At 42.0% G+C, this 20,258-nt stretch overlaps 1 protein-coding gene and 1 non-coding gene across 51 annotated transcripts in view; both read right to left on the bottom strand.

Moving 5' to 3' along the window:
- USP54 (ubiquitin specific peptidase 54) overlaps positions 1-20,258 on the bottom strand; it is a 117,931-nt gene that overhangs the window by 17,034 nt on the left and 80,639 nt on the right. For 17 of the 50 annotated variants that reach the window (XM_074001767.1, XM_074001793.1, XM_074001791.1 and 14 more), the window contains 9 exons: positions 17,555-17,723; positions 15,979-16,149; positions 11,739-11,870; positions 11,178-11,558; positions 10,707-10,938; positions 7,570-7,703; positions 4,234-4,401; positions 1,515-1,634; positions 415-610 (listed from right to left, as the gene is read on the bottom strand). In XM_074001767.1, coding sequence (XP_073857868.1) covers positions 415-610; positions 1,515-1,634; positions 4,234-4,401; positions 7,570-7,703; positions 10,707-10,938; positions 11,178-11,558; positions 11,739-11,870; positions 15,979-16,149; positions 17,555-17,723 — 1,703 coding nt within the window. The remainder of the gene's footprint in view (positions 1-414; positions 611-1,514; positions 1,635-4,233; positions 4,402-7,569; positions 7,704-10,706; positions 10,939-11,177; positions 11,559-11,738; positions 11,871-15,978; positions 16,150-17,554; positions 17,724-20,258) is intronic. The other 33 variants (XM_074001769.1, XM_074001783.1, XM_074001776.1 and 30 more) reach the window with 6 other exon arrangements.
- LOC123567050 (U6 spliceosomal RNA) lies at positions 10,063-10,169 on the bottom strand. Its single transcript, XR_006689745.2, has one exon. It is a non-coding gene; the product is annotated as a U6 spliceosomal RNA (small nuclear RNA).

The raw sequence follows: 20,258 nt of genomic DNA, 5'->3' as shown, positions 1-20,258 counted from the left end.
AAGAAAGACTGCTTTCTCGGCTTCCATAAGGATAGGAAGCATTGAAATCCCAAAATAAATCACATGGTAGCTACTACAACATGAAATGTAGCCTAGATTGCCATGTCTAAGAACATAATATATATATACACAAATGTAATAATCGCATTACGCAAGTCCAGGGCTAAAGTTACCCATGGGAAATGTGGACAAATAGTCTTATTATGCTGTACTTTTGCATCCTAGGAATTATTAAGGAAAGGACCAGGAGTACAATGAGTTTTTCACTGTATGTCTGACCTGAAAGAAGAAAATCTTTTCAGAGGACTCCTCTCTCCCCTTCAGTCGGCAAGACAATGAGAGCTCTTGCTATAGAGTACTCATGGTCACTTCTTCCCCTGGCGTTCATAAACTAACATGGTTCCCAAGCACTACCTTGTTGGCTGAGGGAGAGTCCCCGCCTGTGACGGGAGGCAGGCTGAGGGCTGCGACGGCTGCTGTGGTGATTGCTGCTGCTGCATGCGATCCTGCAGGCTCCGTGCTTTTCGAATACTGATTTGCAACTTCTTATCGACTAGGGCTCTGCTGTGTGTGCTACAGCTGGCACCATGCAGGGCAAGTCTTAGTTTAGCTAAAATGCAAAAGAAAATATAGCAGAAACAGAACACAAAACACAAACAAAAATAAAAAGAATAAAATTGAACAAAAATGAGCAAAGATATGCAGTAAAACTCAAAATATGTAGCAGGAATGCAAGGCACGGACCATGCATATGCTGTCCAGGGCAAAGAGCTGCCTCTGGCTATAAGGAACATTGATGGAAGCCATGGAGGCCAAACAGGTTAATCCAAATTAAAAAACAAAACAAAACTAAAATAAATCAATAAGATAAACCAGTGCCTCCATCTTAGAGATTGCCACTCTTGTCCAACTGACCTGTCTGACTCTGGTCTCCACACTCTACTCTCACCCCTCTCTTCCCAATGGCCAACAGCAGAAATAAGATCCAAACCTGTATCTCTCTTTATAGACCACAGCTTCTTGTGGGTCACATACAAGAAGCCGATACCAATTCTAAGCCTTAGTCTCTTGCTGTAAGCTTATGGTGCTGCATACTATGAAGGTAGGGAAGAATCAGAAAGAATCAAATATTGAAGTAAAAAGTCACAGGCCTGGGAAGTCATAGCCAATTTATTCAGTTTTCCTTCTATAAGCTCCAACTCACTAGCCAGTGACTAGCAAAAAAGCAGACTAATCTCACATCTGAGGTCTAACTTTATCCTGGAATAAGAAGGTAGGCATGACTGGAGAAATCATCTATGGATTCCTTGCTGAGGTTATTCTGGTAAATATCCATAGGCCACAGTGCCAGTGCCAGGTACACTTAGAAATCTAAAGGGCAAAAACAGCTAACGGGCCTCAGTTTGGGAGAGCAAGAGTGAGGAGACACAAAAACTGTTGTCTGAGTGACAACACTAATACCTATTGTGAAGTTAGTCAAAAGTGCCATAGCCATAGCAGTTAGAGTTACTTACAGATAGCTTCATTACAGAGAGCCAAAGCTGCAGCACAGTCTCCTTTCTGTTCCAGATGCAGTGACTCTTCAAATACTGACTCTGCCTCTTGCAGGGACCTCTCAAAGCCGTCACTCCTCCCTGAAAGGGCCAGCACTTTTCATTTTCATTACAATTCATTCCAACTTTTCCTGTGTACTGTTGTTTCCCTTCAGTACACAGAGATCCTTGCTGCTGAGCCACTGGTCTACCCTTATTCCAACTGTTCATTGCTATTAAGAATTCTCTGAAACAAGCAGGACATTCATTTTGCCTTAACCGAGATGTTACCAAGGCCATGAAAGAGAGGCATGCCATTAATGGCCACATATTCTAACACCAAGACTCTTAGGAAGTCCCTCAAGGAAAGAACAAAGTATTCCATATAGCAGAAGGGTAGGTTCTTATGCCTGGAAGTGAACTGCTCTTTCCCAGTGCAATTCTTGCCAACTAGTGTCAGAACACCCTTGATGTCGACTGAGACCTTCACTGCTAAGTTATGGCAAAGGTAGCTTCATTATTCTGTGGACAACCATCCATACCACTTATTTACTTCACCAAATCACAGTCCTTTATGCACCACCCTAAACTGGAAAATCAGTACACCTCTTAGTCACAGATGGTCTACACTTGCTAATCCAATGTATCTGCCAGGGCAGTTGAACGGCCTTCGTTCCTGGTTTGCATATACATACTTTTCATAAGCATTGCTAAGTATTTACTTTCATCATGCTATTCCTCACCAAAACTACCCGCAAAGAAGTCAACTTCCCATACAGCGAGCAGGGAATATTCCATCCTTCTCTCAAAGTGAATGTGTGCCAAAGCAGGAGCAGAAGAGTCTAAAAACAATACCAGATGAAAAGGCTAGGAAGTACAGGCAGAGAAATTTTTGTAAAAGAACTCTCATGTTTATGTATCCCTTGCCCTCTACTTACTCATAATCATAAATTGGCAGCAAGCTGTAACATAAGTTCACCTACAAATGGGATTGCCAGTGAGCCTTCACAAAGTTGCAGGGGGAAAAAAAAAATGTCTGAGTTACTTCTCCCATAATGTCCCTCATCCTCCACTTACCTCCAGCTGGACATGGTAATAAAGGCTCTTCCACATCCCTAACATTCACTTCCTAATTCATCATGACTTTTTGAGAGCAATGGGAAGACAATGGAAACAGCAAGTTGGTTCTGAAGAACTTGGCACTCAGGATCCACTCTATCTCTAGAGGTGTGGTTTCCCTTACTTCCCAGACCTGAAGTTCTCTCATAATATTTGTAATCAACTAAATGTATACAACCTTTATAATCAGAGGTAGTGCCTAGAGCCATTTTTTTTAAGTTCTCTACTTTATGGAGATCTAGACAAGCTACAGTTGATCACTGTACTAAATTTTAATTCTTATCCTCCAGAATCTTAGTATTCCATTCCTTGCTCATGCAGGAAATGCTGAACCACAGTGTATGGAAAATTGACAATGAAAGATAGCCAGTGGGATCTCCTCCTAACTTTAATCTGTTGCCCAACTGGCAGAGAGAGAAAAAAAGGAAAGGAGAGAAATGACAAGACCCCTTTATTCAGAAGCAAAATAAACCTGGGACACCAATGTGATTATAGCTTGAGGTCAAAAAGGGAAAAAAGACTATCCAAATATAGAGACAGCTAAGTATTAGGAATTTAAAACTAATTTGGAAACGAATACAATGTCTTGGGAAATATGAGGCAACAATTACCTTGAATCAAAAGAGAGTAGTATTAAAGGAAAAAAGCTGCCCTCAAACAGGATTACTTGGCCCAAGAAGATTCTCTAAGTGTATATAAAAAGAGAAACATCGTCAACAGAAAACAGCCAAAAAAGTTAAAAGCTTGCACTTACAAACTTGGACCTTTATACTGCTTTAGCACAATTTGTTGTAAGTGGGGTTTCCAAATTATAAAAATAATAAAGTCATTTTATAGGGAAAAAAAAAACTAAGATATAGGTTCCATGGCCTATTTAAGGTAGATATCTCAGCTTGGCTGAACTATTTTTTTTTTTTTTTTTTTTTTTTGAGATGGAGTCTTGCTCTGTGGCCCAGGCTGGAGTGCAGTGGCATGATCTTGGCTCACTGCAAGCTCCGCAGCTGAACTATTTTGAAGGTTAGTCTCTTTTGGTACAAAGTGACATCCTAAAAAAATTCTAGGAAGAAAAAAAGTCTAACGTGGGGCAGTTGTGGAAGTCAAGTCATGCAAATTGTTTGAGGTTAGAGAATCAATTGTCTTGGTATCAAAAGTAAACTGGCTTTGTTCTTGCTCCTGTTTGGCAGATCCACTTCCCTGATGCTCCAGGTGGAATATTTCATGGGTATGTTTCTTCCCAGCAAGTAGAATTCCCCTTGCTGTCAGTGTGGCTCACTGCCATTTTCAGCTATTTCTGACTCAAGGCTAGTTTTATTTACACCTTCAACAAATGTTCATGGGAAACATTATTCATGAACAATACACTATCTCTAATAAATTTAATAGATGTGCCCCAAATCAGGGCCTATCTCCAGTTAATAGTCTTGTCACATCCTACTCTAACTTGTTCTCACTGTAATGGGTGAATTAAGATTTTAAAAATTATTTTGCTAAAGAGAAGACAGGGAACTTACAAACTTAGATGTATTTTTCTACCCTTTCTGTCTTTCCCCATCACCCACAACCTAATGCTCACAACAATTACCCTGATTCTGCAGTTCATCCAAATCCATGAAGCGGCTAGGATGAGGGTTAAACCCTTTCGCTGCCTCTAATTCTTTCTCCCGTTTTCTTCGAAGTTCCTGTTCCTGCGCCCTCCTGGCCACCTCTTCCTGCAATTCATCCAGTTCACTTTTAGAAGATATCTCCTCACCTGTAATAAAAGCAAGGGAGAAGTCACTACATTTCCATTACCAAGACTAAGTACTTGATGAATTTTTAACCACTGCAATACTTTCCCTTTGGAATTATTGCTTTCAGTTTGGAGTTTATTTATTTATTTATTTATTTTTTATTTTCTTGAGACGTAGTCTCACTCTGTCGCCCAGGCTGGAGCGCAGTGGTGCGATCTCGGCTCACTACAAGCTCCGCCTCCCGGGTTTACGCCATTCTCCGGCCTCAGCCTCCCGAGTAGCTGGGACTACAGGCGCCCGCCACCACGTCCGGCTAGTTTTTTGTATTTTTTAGTAGAGATGGGGTTTCACCGGGTTAGCCAGGATGGTCTCGATCTCCTGACCTCGTGATCCGCCCGTCTGTCTCGGCCTCCCAAAGTGCTGGGATTACAGGCTTGAGCCACCGCGCCCGGCTATTTATTTATTTTTTTGAGATGGAGTCTGTGTTGCGCAGGCTGGAGTGCAATGGCGCCATCTCAGCTCACCGTAACGTCCGCTTCCTGGGTTCAAGTGATTCTTCTGCCTCAGCTTCCTGAGTAGCTGGGACTACAGGCACGTGCCACCACGCCCAGCTAATTTTTGTATTTTTGGTAGAGACAGGGTTTGACCATGTTGGTCAGTCCGGTCTCAAACTCCTGGCCTCATGATCCACCTGCCTCGGCCTGCCAAAGGGCTGGGATTACATACAGGTGTGAGCCACTGCACCAGGCCCAATTTGGAGCTTTTATTTTGGATAATGCTTCCCATAATCAGATTCAGGATGGCACTTGGGCCAGGAATAATAATAATAATAATAATAACAACAGGCCGGGCACAGTGACTCATGCCTGTAATCCCAGCACTTTGGGACGCCAAGGTGGGAGGATCACCTGAGGTCAGGAGTTTGAGACCAGTCTGGCCAACATGGTGAAACCCTGTCTCTACTAAAAATACAAAAATTAGCCAGGCTTGGTGGAAGGTGCCTGTAATCCCAGCTACTCAGGAGGCTGAGGCAGGAGAATCACTTGAACCCGGGAGGTGGAGGTTACAGTGAGCCAAGATCATGCCATTACACTCCAGTCTGGGGGACAAGATCAAGACTTCGTCTCAAAATAATAATAATAATAACAATAACAACAACATTTATTGAGTGCTTCACAACAATGGTATTACACTGAACATTTGCTCAGCGCTTACTACGTGCCAGAAATAGTTTTAAGCACATTTACATGTATTATTTCATTTAATCATAACAACAACTTACAAGGTAGATACTATTACCCCCATTTTAGGAATGAGGAAACTGAGTCACAAAGAGGATAAATAATTTGCCCAAGGTAAAACAAATGGGAAATAATGAAGCTAAATTAAAGTCAAGTAGGTTAAATTCATAATCATGCTTTAATCATTAGAGAACACTTTCTACCAAGTGTTGTCACTGACTGACTGGGGAGCTTCAAGCATGTCATTTTCTCACCCTTAATTTCCACCACCTCTTTGAATTTGTAAAATGTCCACAGCAGTAAAAGTCCAATTTTATAAACCTTTCTAGATGGATCTAAATAGATCTAGAAGGATGTCCATAAAAAATTAAGTGAAAAATTGAGTGAGAGAAAAACATGTATAGTATGACTTCATCTTACTTTTTAAAAATGGTGCTTACCTATATATATGTACATAAACTTATCTATGTACTTGTGTAAGCATAGAAAAAGACGGAAAGATATATACTACAATGGTAACAGTGGTTCCTTCAATTTCAGGAGGCAAAGGGCAGATTATTGAATTACTGGACTTGATTTACCTCTGTAGTTTTTTAAAAGAGTATGCAAAGTTACCATATAAGAATGTTTGTTTTGTGTCTTAATAAAATGGTTAGATCAAATTGTGGGGCATAAATAGGGCTTGTTATACAAAGAGGATGGTGGGGTGATATGGTGTGTGAAGAATCTTGTCATAGCTCCTTGCTAATTATCTTTTACCAATTAAAGAATGCTGTTGGTGAATTCTATCCAACTAGTCCAGAATTGAGGACTATTCAGGAGATCATGAGACTCAGTCTTTAGTGCAATAAAAAAAATCCTGGCTATCTGAAGAAAAGGGAGAATAGTCTCATGCATGATTCACAAGTTTCTCAAAACAATGTTATTCAACATGAAATAAATTAAAATATGGGGAATAAACCAAATGTATAATTACAATGGGAAGCCCAAATTTCTTCCACGTGTCTCTTAACTGTAACTTACTAGAGCACAGGATTCCAGAGATGTCTGCCTTTATAGGCATTGTTCTGCTCTGCCAGATATCTGCAACCTTTAGTGTACATACCTAAAAGGGTTCATGCCTTTTTATTACTGCTGCTGCAGGCCTTTCTTCCTGCTACCTCTAAGAATTGTCAGTAACTATCAAGAGAATTGGTAGTAAGACTAAGATATTTAGCCACGGGTAAGGATAAATTTGAATTGCTTATTTCCAAGTTTTGCAAATAGGCACATATGTACCCCTTTGGTATGTCAATTCATAATACTAAACAATAAGAAATCCATTTTCCAAGAGGCGGTCACTAATCCAAGGAAAGCCCTAGGATCTATTCTTCCGAAAAATGGGGATGTTATTAACACTGTTCACCATATTTCTGTCCCTTCTTGCTCCCACAAGGGCTCCCTCCAAGTAGAAAGAAATATTCAAGTAGGCTGTGATGAAGAACAAAAAATAGATAAATCCAAAGATGGAGCAACTGAAATGACTCTACATTTACATTCTGATGGAATACTAAAACTGTAACTGTCCTTTTTTTTTTTAAAATGGAGTCTCACTCTGTCGCCCAGGCTGGAGTGCAGGGGCACGATCTCGGCTCACTGCAACCTCCACCTCCCAGGTTCAAGCAATTCTCCTGCCTCAGCCTCCCAAGCAGCTGGGACTACAGGTGCACACCACTACGCCCGGTTAATTTTTTGTATTTTAGTAGAGATGGCGTTTCACCGTGTTGCCCAGGCTCGTCATGAACTCATGAGCTCAGGCAATCTGCCTGCCTTGGCTTCCCAAAGTGCTGGGATTACAGGTGTGAGCCACCGCACCCGGCCTATAACTGTCCTCTAATTTCAGATGTACTCAGGTAAGTCTGGTCCCCAGACAAAACTGCTGGTCAAATCCAGTGTCCTTCTGCTTACCTGAGAAAGGCTGACTCTTTGTCCAGCCACCCATGGATGCTGTGGAGTCCACCTCCAGGATGCTACTACTGTGCGACTTTGGGATATGACGCCAGGAAGGAACCAACCCAGCTGATCTCTTAGCACTTGGATCCCTTCAAAAGAGAACCCAGAGTCTAGTGAAAGCATGAAAGCAGGTTACAGTAACATTCCTAGGACTAAATCTCTCTCTCAAAAAAAAAAAAAAAAAAAAAAAAAAACACATCAAACTGACATAATTAGAGCTTCTGCTAAATTACTTCTAAAGAATTGAAATATCCACTCATTCTCCTATCTAATCTCATCTCACCTCATTCACATCTTGTGCATCTAGCACAGTATCTGGTACATAATACGTATTCAAAATCTGTTGAAAGTATTAATGAACGTATTGGTTTCATATCTATTTCCTTCTTTCTTACTAAACCTTTGTACCACCTTCTCATAAGTAAAACTGAACAGGATCCTGCGGACAGGAAAGAACATTGAGGGAGTATGAACATGTGGTTATCACCTTTCATTCCTTTCAAAGCAGCTCTACTATTAGAAAAATTGCCTTGGCTGGGTGCAGTGGCTCACGCCTGTAATCCCTGCACTTTGGGAGGCCAAGGCGGGCAGATCATGAGGTCAAGAGATCAAGACCATCCTGGCCAACATGGTGAAACCCCATCTCTACTAAAAACACAAAAATTAGCTGGGCATGGTGGCACGCGCCTGTAGGCCCAGCTACTAGGGAGGCTGAGGCAGGAGAATCGCTTGAACCCAGGAGGTTGCAGTGAACCAAGATTGCGGCACTGCACTCCAGCCTGGTGACACATCGAGAGACTCCATCTCAAAAGAAAAAAGAAAGAAAAAAGAAAAATTGCCTCTGTGGCAACTCAGTAAAAATAATGTATGGAGATTTGAAATTTATAAAGAAAACTGAGCCCTATGGGCAGGGTGCAATGAGTGCTAATAAACTGTCATCATTATTATGAATACTATTAGCATCATAAAACACAGAGTCCCAGTAACCCAAAAACAAATCAAAATAAAAACTATCCCACCACATTGGGTGTGGTGATTCACACCTATAATCCCAGTACTCTGGGAGGCTGAGGTGGGTAAATCACTTGAGCCCAGGAGTGAAAGATAAGCCTGGGCAAAATGATGGAACCCCACCGATACCAAAAAAAAAAAAAAAAAAAAAGCAATGACAACAACAAAACACTATCCCAAAACAACATTTGGGTTTCTTCTCTGATTTTAGGATTACATAAGTTTTAATTCACTAATCCATTCTTTTTGAGATGGAGTTTCACTCGTCACCCAGGCTGGAGTACAGTGGTGCAATCTTGCCTCACTGCAAACTCTGCCTCCCGGGTTCAAGTGATTCTCCTGCCTCAGCCTCCAGAGTAGCTGGGACTAGAGGTGCACGCCATCGTGCCCAGCTAATTTTTGTATTTTTAGTAGAGACAGGGTTTCACCATGTTGGCCAAGATGTTCTCAATCTCCGGACCTTGTGATCCACCCACCTCAGCCTCCCAAAGTGCTGGGATTACAGGCATGAGCCACCATGCGGTGGCCTACTAATCCATTCTTCCTTTTTTTTTTTTAGATGGAGTTTCACTCTGTTGCCCAGGCTGGAGTGCAATGGCACGATCTCGGCTCACTGCAACCACACCTCCCAGGTTCAAGCAATTTTCCTGCCTCAGCCTTCTGAGTAGCTGGGATTACAGGCGCCCACCACCACGCCCAGCTAAATTTTTTTTTTTTTTTTATATCTTTAGTAGACACGGGGTTTCACCATGTTGGCCAGGTTGGTCTCGAACTTCTGACCTCGTGATCCACCCACCTCAGCCTCCCAAAGTGCTGGAATTACAGGCGTGAGCTACCGCAGCCAGCCTAGTCCATTCTTTTCTTTTCTTTTCTTTTTTTGAGATAGAGTCTTGCTCTGTCGCCTCGGCTGGAGTTGCCATGGCACGAGCTTGGCTCATTACCACCTCCATCTCCTGGATTCAAGTGATTCTCCTGCCTCAGCCTCCCAAGTAACTGGGATTACAGGCGCCCGCCAGCATGCCTGGCTAATTTTTGTTTTTTTAGTAGAGACGGGGTTTCACCATATTGGCCAGGCTGGTCTCAAACTCCTGACCTCAAATGATCCACCCACCTTGGCCTCCCAAAGTGCTGAGATTACAGGCGTGAGCCAACATGCCTGGCCTAATCTGCTCTTTAATACATTTTTTTACTGCAGATATTTAAGGTATACAACATGATGTTATGAGATGTTATGAGAGACAGTAAAATGGTTACTATAATTGAAGGAAATTAACATACCCATCATCTCATCTAGTCACCCATTTTTTTTTTTGTTTTTGTGGCAAGAGGAGTTAAAATCTACTCATTTACCATGAATCTCATATGCAGTGCAATTTTATTAATTGTAGTCCTCATGTTTTACATTAGATCCCTAGACTTGTTTATCCTACATATCTGAAAAATATGGAAATCTTCACAAATTTTTGTGTCACCTTTGAGCAGGGGCCATGCTAATCTTCTCTGTATCATTCCAATTTTAGTATATGTGCTACCAAAGCAAGCACTAAACAATTATTTCATTATCCTTAGCAAATTAAGACAGGTACAGAAAACCAAATACGGCATATTGTCACTTATAAGTGGCAGCTACATGATGAGAACACATGGACACACAGAGGGGAACAACAGACACGGGCCTATCAGAGGGTGGAGGGTGGGAGGAATGAGAGGATCAGGAAAAACAATTAATGGGTACTAGCTTAATATGTGGGTAACAAAATGATCTGTACAACGAACTCCTATGACACAAGTTTATCATAACAAACCTGCACATATACACCCTGAACTTAAATTTTTTTAAATTACTTTATACATAACTGTACTTCAAAGTATTTCAAAGATAACTGTACATAGAAAGTTCTCTCCTTTCTCAAGTGCCTTTGTTCTTCCAGCAGAGGGTGCTGTTGTTATAGGAAGTTGATAGAGCACATAGTAGCAAAGGCCTTCCCTCCACTTGTCTAAACCTTGCCTGAAAGCCCCAAGTAGGTGGCTCACATTGCTGCAAGGGACAGTGTCACAACTGTTCAAAGGTCAAACAATACCTGTAGACATTTGAGCTCTCAGGCAGGGCTGCATCCAGGCTGACGGGGCTGCTGCTGTTCCTCTCACTGCTTTCATAGCCAGATTCCATTCGCTGGATTAGTCGGGGCTGCTGCTCTAAAAGGTGAGAGCCTGGCCGTGCTGGGCCCCAGTGCTTGTACTGGGGGCTTGGTCCACCAAATTTAATGTCATAAGAAGGTGGCTTGCTTGGTTCATCTGGTATAAATTCTTTAGCTATCCCAATCAAAAGACAGGTATGGAAAACGAGGTAGATTTAGCATTTGCCTAAAATCAAGACCTAACTAACTCCTCCCTCTGGCTACTTACTCACTGAACTCATATCCTTAAAACACCCAACATCAGAGTAAAAATGCCCCTTGCCAGATGTACCAAAAAACCCAGGTTTTAAAAAGACACAAATCAACTTTATTCAAAAGCCCAATTCTTCCCCCATTCTTCCCTTATCTCCTCACCTGAATCCTCAGAAAAGGGGCTAAGCTGGGTATAGCCACAGTGCTTCCTTTTGTCCTTACTAAAGATACTGTCAATATTCAGAGATTCTCGTTTTGGTCTCCATGTTGGACGATACTTGCTGGAAGAACTGGATTTTGACTCACTGCTGGTACTCTCTATTTCCCAGTCACGAGAGTGTAAAGGTAGGGTCTTAGGAGGTTTTTTGTCAGGCTGGTCTCCTCCCCTGCCCCCACAGTGGGAGCCTACATTGGTCTGAGAAGCCAGGGATGGTCTGTTATGGATCATATTGCTGACTGTCTCTTTAAAATCCCTCAGCCTGTTGGTGCTGCTGGATGGTTTGGAGGCATTTCTAGGAGCCTGCTTCTCTTTCAGTGTTTCTCCTAAAAACACAAAGAATGAAAGAAATATAGATGTTTAAAGTGATCATGAATACTAGATCCCAGTGTCGAAAAAGCAAAGAAAAGCCCTTTGAGCAGAAAGGAGAAGCTAACAGTCTGGAGCATGACAGAAGTTTGATAGAGTGAATGAAGGAGAAAGAGAAGCAGTGCAGAGGGGCTTGCCTTCACTGTGGTATCCTGAGGCCTGGGGCTCGTCGCCTTTCTTCCTAACCCGACCAGAGCTCCTCTTGCGCTCTATCAGTGACCCTTTTTTGGATGTGTGTTTCTGATTACATTCACTATCAGTCAGGTGTCCTGAAAAAACAAGGAAATTGGGGTAAGCTGGTATCTGAGACTAACCTCCATCCTCCTGAGAACCTACCTAATCTCCCTTTGGGAGTGCCACAAATTTAGAGTACCCATGGAACAGAAGCTGTAGGGCATAGGCTATCTGATTTCAGTGTAGGAACCTCCCAGTAGATAAATGCAGAGAAGGGCCTGGTACAGTGACTCACACCTATAATTCCAGCACTTTGGGAGGCTAAGGCGGGCAGATCACTTGAGGCCAGGAGCTTGAGACCAGCCTGGCCAACATGGCAAAACCCTGTCTCTACTAAAAATACAAAAATTAGTCGGGCATGGTTGCATGTGCCTGTAGTCCCAGCTACTGAGAGGCTGAGGCATTAGAATCACTTGAACCCAAGAGGTTGCAGTGAGCTGAGATCATGCCACTGCACTCCAGCCTGGACAACAGAACAAGACTCTGCTAAAAAAAAAAAAAAAAAAAAAAAAAAAGGATAAATGCAGAGAAGCTGGGAGCATCCAAATTTACAATGTCTTGACCAATCTCAATCCCACTGATAATCTTCCCCAGTGACCCAGAAGGTCTAACGACATGTTTCTAGGTAACTTTTTAAAGGCAAAAGTTTTAAAGATTATATAAAAATGTCAGGTAGCCATATACTTTCGCTCTCATAAATTGAAGACAGAGTTTTCCTTTTATTTATTTAGCAACACATATCAAATAAAGTCTGATTTTCAGTACATCTGGTATTATCCTGGATACTCCAGACTTTGCCCACAAGAGCTCTGATTGTATATGGCTTTAAGACCCAGTTCTAAGCTTCCCTTAATTGTAGATCATTTAAAGGACACTTCAACTTTGATTAATTCTCATTCCTATCCCCTACCCATGCTTCACGAAACTTGGCTCTATCCAGAGATTACACGTCACAGTTCCTTAATACTAATCACTGGGAAAACCAGGAGAGCTGGGCTCTTTTATGTAACTTGCCCAGCTTCATGCCCATAGTATGCAAATACATGAGCATGATTTGATGACAGCAAAGGTCAGATTCTAAAGGATATAAGCAACTAAAGTGCTGGAAGCCAGAGATGAATTAAGCAGGTAAAATAATTTTTTTTTTTTTTTTTTTTTGAGACGGAGTCTCGCTCTGTCACCCAGGCTGGAGTGCAGTGGCCGGATCTCAGCTCACTGCAAGCTCCGCCTCCCGGGTTTACGCCATTCTCCGGCCTCAGCCTCCCGAGTAGCTGGGACTACAGGCGCCCGCCACCTCGCCCGGCTAGTTTTTTGTATTTCTTAATAGAGACGGGGTTTCACCGTGTTAGCCAGGATGGTCTCGATCTCCTGACCTCGTGATCCGCCCGTCTCGGCCTCCCAAAGTGCTGGGATTACAGGCTTGAGCCACCGCGCCCGGCCAAAATAATTTTGAAGATACACTTAGGAAAAAAAAAAAAAAACCCTAGGTCAAATGCACGGAAAGCTAACAAGAATTTGTTTTCACATGACAGTATATGAAAATCCTTATACATATTCAGGTATCACCAGTGTAGTGATATGGATAAATATTTTCAATCAGTTGCCCCTTGGAATCTTGTATTGCTTTTATTTGGTCCTTTTCTACCTCTGTGCCCACAAGAAAGATTTAAGAGAGGAGGAAATGACTTGGAGCAACTAAGTCTTTTTTTTTTTTTTTTTTTTTTTTGAGATGGAGTCTAGCTCTGTCGCCCAGGCTGGAGTGCAGTGGCATGATCTTGGCTCACTGCAAGCTCTGCCTTGCGGGTTCACGCCATTCTTCTGCCTCAGCCTCCTGAGTAGCTGGGACTATAGGTGCCTGCCACCACGCCCAGCTAATTTTTTGTATTTTTTTTAGTAGAGACGGGGTTTCACCATGTTAGCCAGGATGGTCTCGATCTGACCTCGTGATCCGCCCACCTTAGCCTCCCAAAGTGCTGGGATTACAGGCGTGAGCCACTGCGCCTGGCCGCAACTAAGTCTTACAAATGTTAAACCAATGGGCATGTTCTCCATTCCTCACACCCTCCCTGCCAAAACCCCTAAACCATTAACACAAATCTGCCTCTACTGGAAAATACGCTTAGTTTATCCTGTGGCTTGGCTTCTCCCTGGTTCACAGATTCAAAAAGTGGGTCTAAAAAACTCACATCTGACACAATCAATGCAGTAGTCATCAAAAGAAAACCAACACAAGTCTGACCAAACCTCTAGGTCCAACTACCAATTTACAAGAAATATAGGACACAGAAACATGTTAAAGTATACCATAGGAATAAAATCAGCAAAATTCAGAATGTGGGAAATCTACAGGACAAAATACCTAGTTCTAGCAATAAATTGCAAGGAAAAAAATAGAGGAAAAAACATTATATTAAAAGAAACGCAAAGGATTTATCAACTCATCACAATACACAGACCTCATTTAGATGCTGAGTCAAACACATAAACCATGAAAATATTATAATACTTGTAAGTGGATATTTGAACACTCATTGGTTACCTAGCAGTTTTAAGGAATTATCATTACTATTTTTAAGTGTTATAATGCTACATTTAAAAAGTGATTTCTTATGTTTCAGCAAACATAAGAAATATTTATGGAAAATGTGATAAAATGCCTGGGATGTGCTTCAAAATAATCCAGGAGTGGGTAAAGGTACAGGTAAAACTAGATTGGCTGTGAGTTATAATTATTGAAACTAAGTGATGAGTACATGAATGGGCAGTACACTATTCTATGTAGCTTTGAATATCTTTGAAATTCTTGATATTAAAAAAAAAGCCCCCCCAGCTTATAAACCACCAATCTCAAACAATGAGCTCACGAATTCCCACAGTCCCAAAGAATATGGACACTGTTCTATGCCTTAGGTATTCTATCTCCCAGAATAAACTTTTCATCTCAGCAGTCATTCACTGTTCTTGCCTGTATTGACTTCTTCCTCTGACATGGGTATACTCTCCTACAGATAAACAAAACAATGCAAGAATATTCTCCGCATGGAACTCACAATAACAAATAGATTATCTTTCATTCTTTTGCTTCTCTATCCTTCAGGAAGCTTAGCAAGCTGACATGCAGTTGTCCCTCACCAATCCCATAAATAGGCCCCTTCTATCAAAGCTCTTCACTTAGGACAAAGCCTGGCATGAGAACATGATGATATGCAAGATCACAGGGGCTTAATGGGATACCATGGGAATCAAGAGGATAGGAGGAGAAAGGCAGACTTGAGAATAATCACGTCAATAATCACATTACAATCTTTATTGACATGCTGCTATTGACAGGAGTATGTGCAATGGAGCATCGTGGTTCATTCAAAACTGTGTTGCTTCTTTGTATCCCATTCAATTGCCCAAATTCTGTGCCATTCTGCCTTTGCATAACAAACATTTCTGACTTGCCCCAGTTTCTTTTTCTTCTTTTTTGAGTCTCACTCTGTCGCCCAGCCTGGAGTGCAGTGGCGTGATCCCAGCTCACTGCAAGCTTCGCCTCCTGGGTTCACGCCATTCTCTTGCCTCAGCCTCCTGAGTAGCTGGGACTACAGGTGCCTGCCACCATGCCCAACTAATTTTTTTTCTGTATTTTTAGTAAAGACGGGGTTTCTTTTTTTTTTTTTTTTTTTTGACAGGGAGTCTCACTCTGTTGCCCGGGCTGGAGTGCAGTGGTGTGATCTCCACTCACTGCAGGCTCCACCTCCCAGGTTCACACCATTCTCCTGCCTCAGCCTCCTGAGTAGCTGGGACTACAGGCGCCCACCACCACGGCCAGCTAATTTTTTTGTATTTTTAGTAGAGACGGGGTTTCACCATGTTAGCCAGGATGGTCTCGATCTCCTGACCTCGTGATCCGCCTGCCTCGGCCTCCCAAAGTGCTGGGATTACAGGCGTGAGCCACCGTGCCCAGCCAGAGACGGGGTTTCACTGTGTGTTAGCCAGGATGGTCTCGATCTCCTTACCTCGTGATCCGCCCGCCTTGGCCTCCCAAAGTGCTGGGATTACAGACGTGAGCCACCACGCCCGGCCTCCCAGTTTCTTTTTCTTAGGAGATCTATGCAGGAATTGATTCAGGCAAGCAGGACCCTCTGTGTAAGTCCCTACCTGTGTCCCGACTGCTCTGAGACATGGAATCATTCTCCACATTATAGATGACTGTCCCCTGAGAATCAGAAGAGAAGTGACTGACCACAGACTCATGGTGGGAATGTTTGTAGGGATAGCTCTCCGTTGAGGAATCTGTTCGAGTGTCACTTGAGATGGAGGGCTCCCTCCCTGAGGGAAGGAGGAAACACATATGCAAAAAGTGAGGAAACAGAACAGTAACAGAGAGAAGGAAAAGAGATGGACACAACAAAGCTCCATAAGGCAAGAACTTCCTAGACACAAGTGTGAGAAGGATATGCTATACCATCGAGCCATTCTTCACAACACCCAACTTCCAGATCACCCAGACACATGTAAAATTCCTCCCATCCCTGTCCCTACCTTGCTGAAGCCCTCACTTTGCCTGCCACTGTGAAAACCTGTGAGGGTTTTACAAAGTCTATCAGGGAAAAAACTGAAGTAATGAAAAAGTTGTGAAAAGTAGGATATATTTAGATGGAAAGTCCCAGGACAACCTGTCATACATAGTCAGTTGTTCTCCTATCCCATAATCTTTCTCCTATACTCCCAAGAACGTCACTTAAAATTTCTGAATGGATATTAGATGCATTTTTAATGTCTCTGAGAAATTATTGGGGCTGTTACTTATATGAAATACATTAGTATAAATTAGTTCAATCAGACTGCTTCCCTCTGAATAGATAGCTGAGATAAGTATAATAGGACAAATGGGTATTTGATTGAAGGGAAAAGAGGTAGAACAGGTCTGGGTGGGGTATGAGAGGTGGAAGAAAGCACCAGGTACCAAGCAGGAGGGAGGTACAAAGGGGAGAAAGAAAGATGTCAAAGTCAAGCATCTTCTCTTTCAAAATTATATTAAGGGCCAGTACCAGATCTAGAAGAGTAAAATAATATTTCTTCTTCCTTTTCAGAAATCAAGCCAAAACTATTAGGTTATACCTCAAATATATTATAAGATTCTGTGGGCTACCCTAGAACTTTAGCCATCAAGCTGAAAATTGTTTTTACAGAAAGTCATTACTTAAGTTCTAAACAATTAACTTAGAAGTGAAAAAGTGATTCATAAGCAGACAAATATCATTACTGGACATGGAATTCCTCCCCCGCCCCCCGCCAAGACAGAGTCTTGCTATTTTGCCCAGGCTAGGCTCAAACTCCAGGTTCAAGTGATCCTCCCACCTCAGCCTCCCAAATAGCTAGGATAACAGGCATGCATCACCCTGCCCAGCTACACATTTGCAATTTTAAAACAAAAATATCTCATGCCAAACAAAATAACTAGCCTTATAGTGGCTCAAATAAAACAACTCAATTAAGTCACTGTTAAAATTGCTTATAAAAATCAGCCATCCTCAACACTCTTTTGACAACTGAAGGAAATAAAGGCTGGCACAAGTTAGGCTTCAGCACAGATTGGCACTTCTTTCTTACCTCTAATGGATCCTCTTTCTCCAAGCTAGGTTACGTGCTAAGGACATAATTAAGTATGAGTCCCAACTGTTTGATCACATGGGGTGAGAAGAGAAGAGAGGTAAAGAGCCAGGCTGCTCACCTGAATCTTCACTGTCGTAGCATGTCCTGCTGTATGAATGGAACTCAGCTTGGGGAGGCAGGTCCTGGGTGGATACTGGGGTACCCTGGGGATCTGCATAAAGCAGCAGCAGGGGCTGATAATGCCCCTTGATGCATTTGGTCACCACATCCTTCCATTTGGGCCCAATCTGAACCAGAAACAACCAAAAGAACAGGACAATTATACTTCATATCCACAATTCACAACATATCTTCCTGTTCTATATTTCTAAAGAAAATAAAAGAGATGAAAAGACAAGAATTGGGTAAAAAGGCAGCAAAAAAGATCTCAGACCTAACACTTTTTTTATTAAATTTTTTTTTTCCTTTGCTAAGTCCTTTTAGAAAGCACTGAAATCCTATAGAAGAATAAAAGAATGAATAAAATTACTTTTATTTATGTGAACCATCAACTCAGTTGTAAAATAGGAATAAAAGTTATCAAAGGTGGATATGCTATGTGAGGGAACTTCAGCTGCCTTGGTGACCAATTTCTTTTCACAGACATCAGATTAAAGCCCTCACTAGAAATCTGCATTTCCTTAGTTTTCTCCCAAATATTAAAATCACTTTCATGAAGCTGAAGAGCAGACAGAAACTCTCTCACAGACTGCCTTAGAACAAATGACATTCAGTTTCAGAGTTTGCAAATGGCAGGATATAAAATGTCAAACTGCTTAGAATAGACAACTGAACCTCTCGGCCTTAGCCCTGTGCTGGATTCAGCTCTGTTACCACAGTGGAAAAGTGTAAGAGAACAGCCACGGAATCAATTCAACCCAGTCCTCAAACTCACCCCATCTTAAGCTTGAACCAGTCACATTTCTTAGATAATGTGCCGCTCTTGGGGTTGGACAACTAGCATAGTGGTATGTTAATAATAGATGTCCAGTAAACTTATAACTGAGTTATTATTTTAATTAAAACATTTATATGCTCTTCACATATTAATATAATCATAGTTACTACTTTGTAAGGGTATTTTCAAATAAAAACCCTAAATCTAAAAGAATTTATATAAATTGCCCCAAATTACAATAATACAAAAAGAGACAAAGAAAAGAATAAGGGAATTTGACAAACACTTTACTATTTGTGGAAGACACTGCTTAAAGTCTGTGGATTGGTGTAGATTAGTCACACCTTATCTCCTTATCTGCTAACCTTATCACAAGCAGCTTCCTAACTCATGCAGATCACATAAGCCACTTCAATCGCAAACTCTGTAGTTTAGACAGTATCAACTTTCCTGCTTTGTCATTATAACCCTACATGACTTATAACTATCCCAAAACACATGTTACTCTGTGATGGGGCACTTCAGGAAGATAACAAAGAATAATTTACAGCAGCCCTGACACAAAGTAGTACCCACTGGTAACTCCAAGATCTGAAATTCTGAACTTTGTATTAACCTTATAACCTCATTTGAGGCATTAGAGTGTTCCTACTCAAACCAATCAACACACACATTAAAAAAACAAATAACAACAAACAACCATTCCTCTCTGGAGTCCTAGTTTCCAAGAAGACAAAGAAAAGAAAGAACATGGCATGCCAAAAAAGGGCTGCAGCTATGTGCAGCCCATTCACTGCATGAACTGTGCCGGATGCATGCCCAAGGACAAGGCTATTAAGAAGTTTCTCATTCAAGGCCAGGCACGGTGGCTCACATCTGTAATCCCAGCACTTTGGGAGGCCGAGGCAGGTGGATCACTTAATGTCAGGAGTTAGAGACCAGCCTGGCCAACGTGGAGAAACTCCTTCTCTATTAAAAATACAAAAATCAGCCAGGCGTGATGGTGCACGCCCATAAGCCCAGCTACTTGGGAGGCTGAGGCACAAGAATCACTTGAGCCGGGGAGGCAAAGGTTGCAGTGAGCCGAGATCATGCCCCTGCACCCCAACCTGGGTGACAGCGCAAGACCCTGTCTAAAAAAAAAAAAAAGTTTCTCATTCAAAACATAGTAAAGGCTGCAGCTGTCAAAGACATTTCTGAAGTAAATTTATTTGATGCCTACGTGCTTCCTAAGCTGTATGTAAAGCTACATTACTATGTGAATTGTGCCATTCATAGCAAGGTAATCAGTAATCAATCTCCCCAAGCCCAAAAGGTGCTAACATCCCCACCCAGATTTAGACCTTCGAGTGCTGACCCATGAACTCCACCAAAGCCCACATAAGGAGCTGACTCCTCAGGACTGAAGAAAAACTATTTTCTAGAAAAAAAAAAAAAAAAGGAGATTATACTTTCAAAAAAATACTTTGGGCCAAGCACTGTGGCTCACGCCTGTAATCCCAACACTTTGGCAGGCTGAGGAGGGAGGATCACTTGAGCCCAGGAGTTCCAGACCAGCCTGGATAACATCTCTAAAACAAACAAAAAATTTTAACTAGCTGAGTGTGGTGACCACACACCTGTAGTTGCCACTACTCAGGAGACTAAGGTGAGAGGATTGCTTGAACCTGGAAGATAAAGGCTGCAGTGAGCCATTATCATGCCACTGCACTCCAGCCTGGGTAATAGAGTGAGAAGACCCTATCTCAAAAAATAAAATAAAATACTTTGTCACCTATAAATACAAAACTGCTGAATGCCTGGTGAGGGGATTCAGAGGATATAATAGAAGATACACTGTTCCTATCCTCGAAGAACTAGCCATCTTCAGGGGAAGACAAGATGA

Source organism: Macaca fascicularis, chromosome 9, assembly GCF_037993035.2.
Source record: "Macaca fascicularis isolate 582-1 chromosome 9, T2T-MFA8v1.1".
In the NCBI taxonomy this organism is placed as follows: Eukaryota; Metazoa; Chordata; class Mammalia; order Primates; family Cercopithecidae; genus Macaca; species Macaca fascicularis.
This window is presented reverse-complemented; position numbering and strand designations above follow the sequence as displayed.